General features: G+C 39.3%; 1 protein-coding gene across 1 annotated transcript; it reads left to right on the forward strand.

The window, feature by feature from the left end:
- Positions 1–857: 857 nt before the first annotated feature.
- Positions 858–1,805, forward strand: LOC132583515 (olfactory receptor 12D1-like). The gene has a single exon (XM_060255144.1). The coding sequence runs from the start codon at positions 858–860 to the stop codon at positions 1,803–1,805; it is 948 nt and encodes a 315-aa protein (XP_060111127.1).
- The last annotated feature ends 783 nt before the right edge of the window (positions 1,806–2,588 follow it).

Here is a 2,588-nt window from a genome sequence, read left to right on the forward strand (position 1 = left end):
AATTCTTACCATTAGTAGGTTTCAGGATCTCTGGCCATTGTCAAGCACCCTGCTGGTATGTGAGTTTTGGCAAATACCCAGTGATTCTCTTATGATGCTGGGTCTCTTCTCTGTATCTTGACTAAGCAGAGATAACTGAATCATAGCTTATTATTTTTATGTTCCTCTCATCAATTACATGATCACATTTTGGCTAACATGTGAAGTTATGCATCCTAAATTGTGACTTTTTTATGGTAGTAGTAGTACTTTATTCACGGTCATCCAACCAACTTAAAAATACAAACAAAACAGAAACAAAACATAAAAAACAGAAGCAAACCCATCACCTTTTACACAAGATTCCTAATTCCTGCTGTTACATATATTGTTAAAACCCATAACCAAGATTTACATTCTCAATTTCCCTCCTTTCCAACTGAGCAGCGTAACAGAAACAGGCAGACTTTCTATGGCTCCTCAGTTGCTATTTCCAACAATCCATTGATACTGAGAGAGAGTCTGTGAGAAGTTCCTTCTCAGGCTTTTGATCAGTGGCAGTAGTTCTGCTATCTATGACTGTTCAGTGTAAGATGCTTTTTAACAGAGGTTTTTAATATATAAATTTCCATATTGCAATTAAATTATTGATGGGCAATGGCACATAACCTTTAGCTAATTGTTATTACTTGTTAAGAACTAGTGTTCCTCCAAACCAACCCCTTGGAACAAATTAACAATTCAGTAATTTGGATTTATGTATTTATATATTTTAAGCCATCTGCAGAACATTTTACCTATATATGTTTTTAAATGACATTCTAATATTCTTGAGTATATATAATTTTGTTGTTGTTGTTGTTGTTATCCCAGCCACAATGGAGAATCAAACAAAAGTTACTCACTTCATACTGAAGGGCCTGACAGATAGACAGGAGGCACAGAACTTCTTATTTGCTCTCTTCTTGTTCCTCTATCTAGCAAGTGTGCTTGGAAATGGTGCTATTGTGTGTGTGGTGGTGATAGAGCGTCAACTTCACACACCTATGTATCTCTTTCTCAGTAACCTATCTTGCCTGGACATTTGCTACTCTACGGTCATCATCCCTAAAATGCTTGTTGGATTCCTCTTGGACCACCGAAGAATCTCCTTTGTTGGATGCATCATCCAGCTCCATTTCTTTCATTTCCTGGGCAGCAGTGAGGCTCTTCTTCTAGCAGCCATGGCATATGATCGATATGTGGCCATATGCAACCCACTGCAGTATCCACTCATCATGTGCCAAAGAACATGCATTCTACTGGCAGCAGCTACATGGATCACGGGATTCTTTCATGCCCTAATGCATTCCATCATGACCTCCCAACTGCACTTCTGTGGCCCCAATATCATTGAACATTTCTTTTGTGACATCAAACCGCTCTTGAGACTGGCCTGCAGTAGCACAATACTTAATCTTAGCCTCCTCAACACTGTCACTGGGTCAATTGTCATGATCCCTTTTGTCTTAACTCTCCTCTCCTATCTTTACATCATCTCCTTTCTGTTCTTGAAAGTCCAGTCACACAATGGGAGATGTAAAGCATTCTCTACCTGTAGCTCCCATCTCATAGTTGTAGGGTTGCTTTATGTTCCAGTGCTGTTCAACTACTTACCTCCGTCTTCAGGTGATTCACCACAGAGAGATATGATAGCCACTCTCATGTACAGTGTAGTTACCTCTTTTTTGAACCCCCTGATATATACCCTCAGGAATCAAGAGATGAAAACAGCCCTGAGGAAAAGCTTGAGTAGGCTACTGCATTCTATCAGGATACAAGTATAATGAGAATTTTATAGTTGATGCTGTGTCTTGGAGTGGACAATGAACACAACAGCACAAATCCTTTACATGGAAAAAACCCAGTCACAATGTAAGAACATAATTAAGAGAAAAGAAAGTTTTGTGTCAGGAAATGCATGGGAAAAAAATATATAGAAGAAATAGAAGCCCAGCCAGTATCTATATGGTTGTCCTTGTTCAAAATGTCTGTAGCATATGAAATAAGAACGTGTGAAAAGAAGAGGAACACTTCAATTAAGCTGAATAGTGTTCAGCTCTTTAGGTTTTCTGTAGAAGATGCAAAAACTGCTTTTTAAAAATGTTATTGGGCCACTGAATAGGCACTTTACATTGTTTTAAATGTGGCCTGCATTATTTTAAATTATGATGGGATTCCATTAGTTTGGTTGTGCTGCTCCTTTATTGATTTATTGATACACTAGTAGAAGCTGCTTCAAGATTGTCTGGACAGCTTCACTCAACTAGGTTAGTTGCAGATTCTTAGCTAGATTTTAGCAGAGAGGGAATTCCCCCCCCCCCACTTTAGGGAGTCAGAGGTGTCTCGGTTTTGGGGCTGCTTAAGCAGGTGTGCAGCTCTACTTTCTACACTTGCGGTAATTGGTTTGTGATTCCCTCCAGGGTCTCACAACAAGCTTCACAGTCACACAACAAGCAAAAACAATAACCTCTGGAGATTCATGTATTTTTGATTGCAAGGCTAGCTCAACCTTGTCAGAACTTGGAAGCTAAGCAGCGTCTGGACTAAGTACTTGAAAGAGAGGCCAC

This window comes from Heteronotia binoei, chromosome 15, assembly GCF_032191835.1.
Source record: "Heteronotia binoei isolate CCM8104 ecotype False Entrance Well chromosome 15, APGP_CSIRO_Hbin_v1, whole genome shotgun sequence".
NCBI lineage: Eukaryota > Metazoa > Chordata > Lepidosauria > Squamata > Gekkonidae > Heteronotia > Heteronotia binoei.

Coding starts and splice junctions, on each gene's coding strand:
- LOC132583515 (XM_060255144.1), top strand. CDS start 858: ATGGAGAATCAAACAAAAGTTACTCACTTCATACTGAAGGGCCTGACA.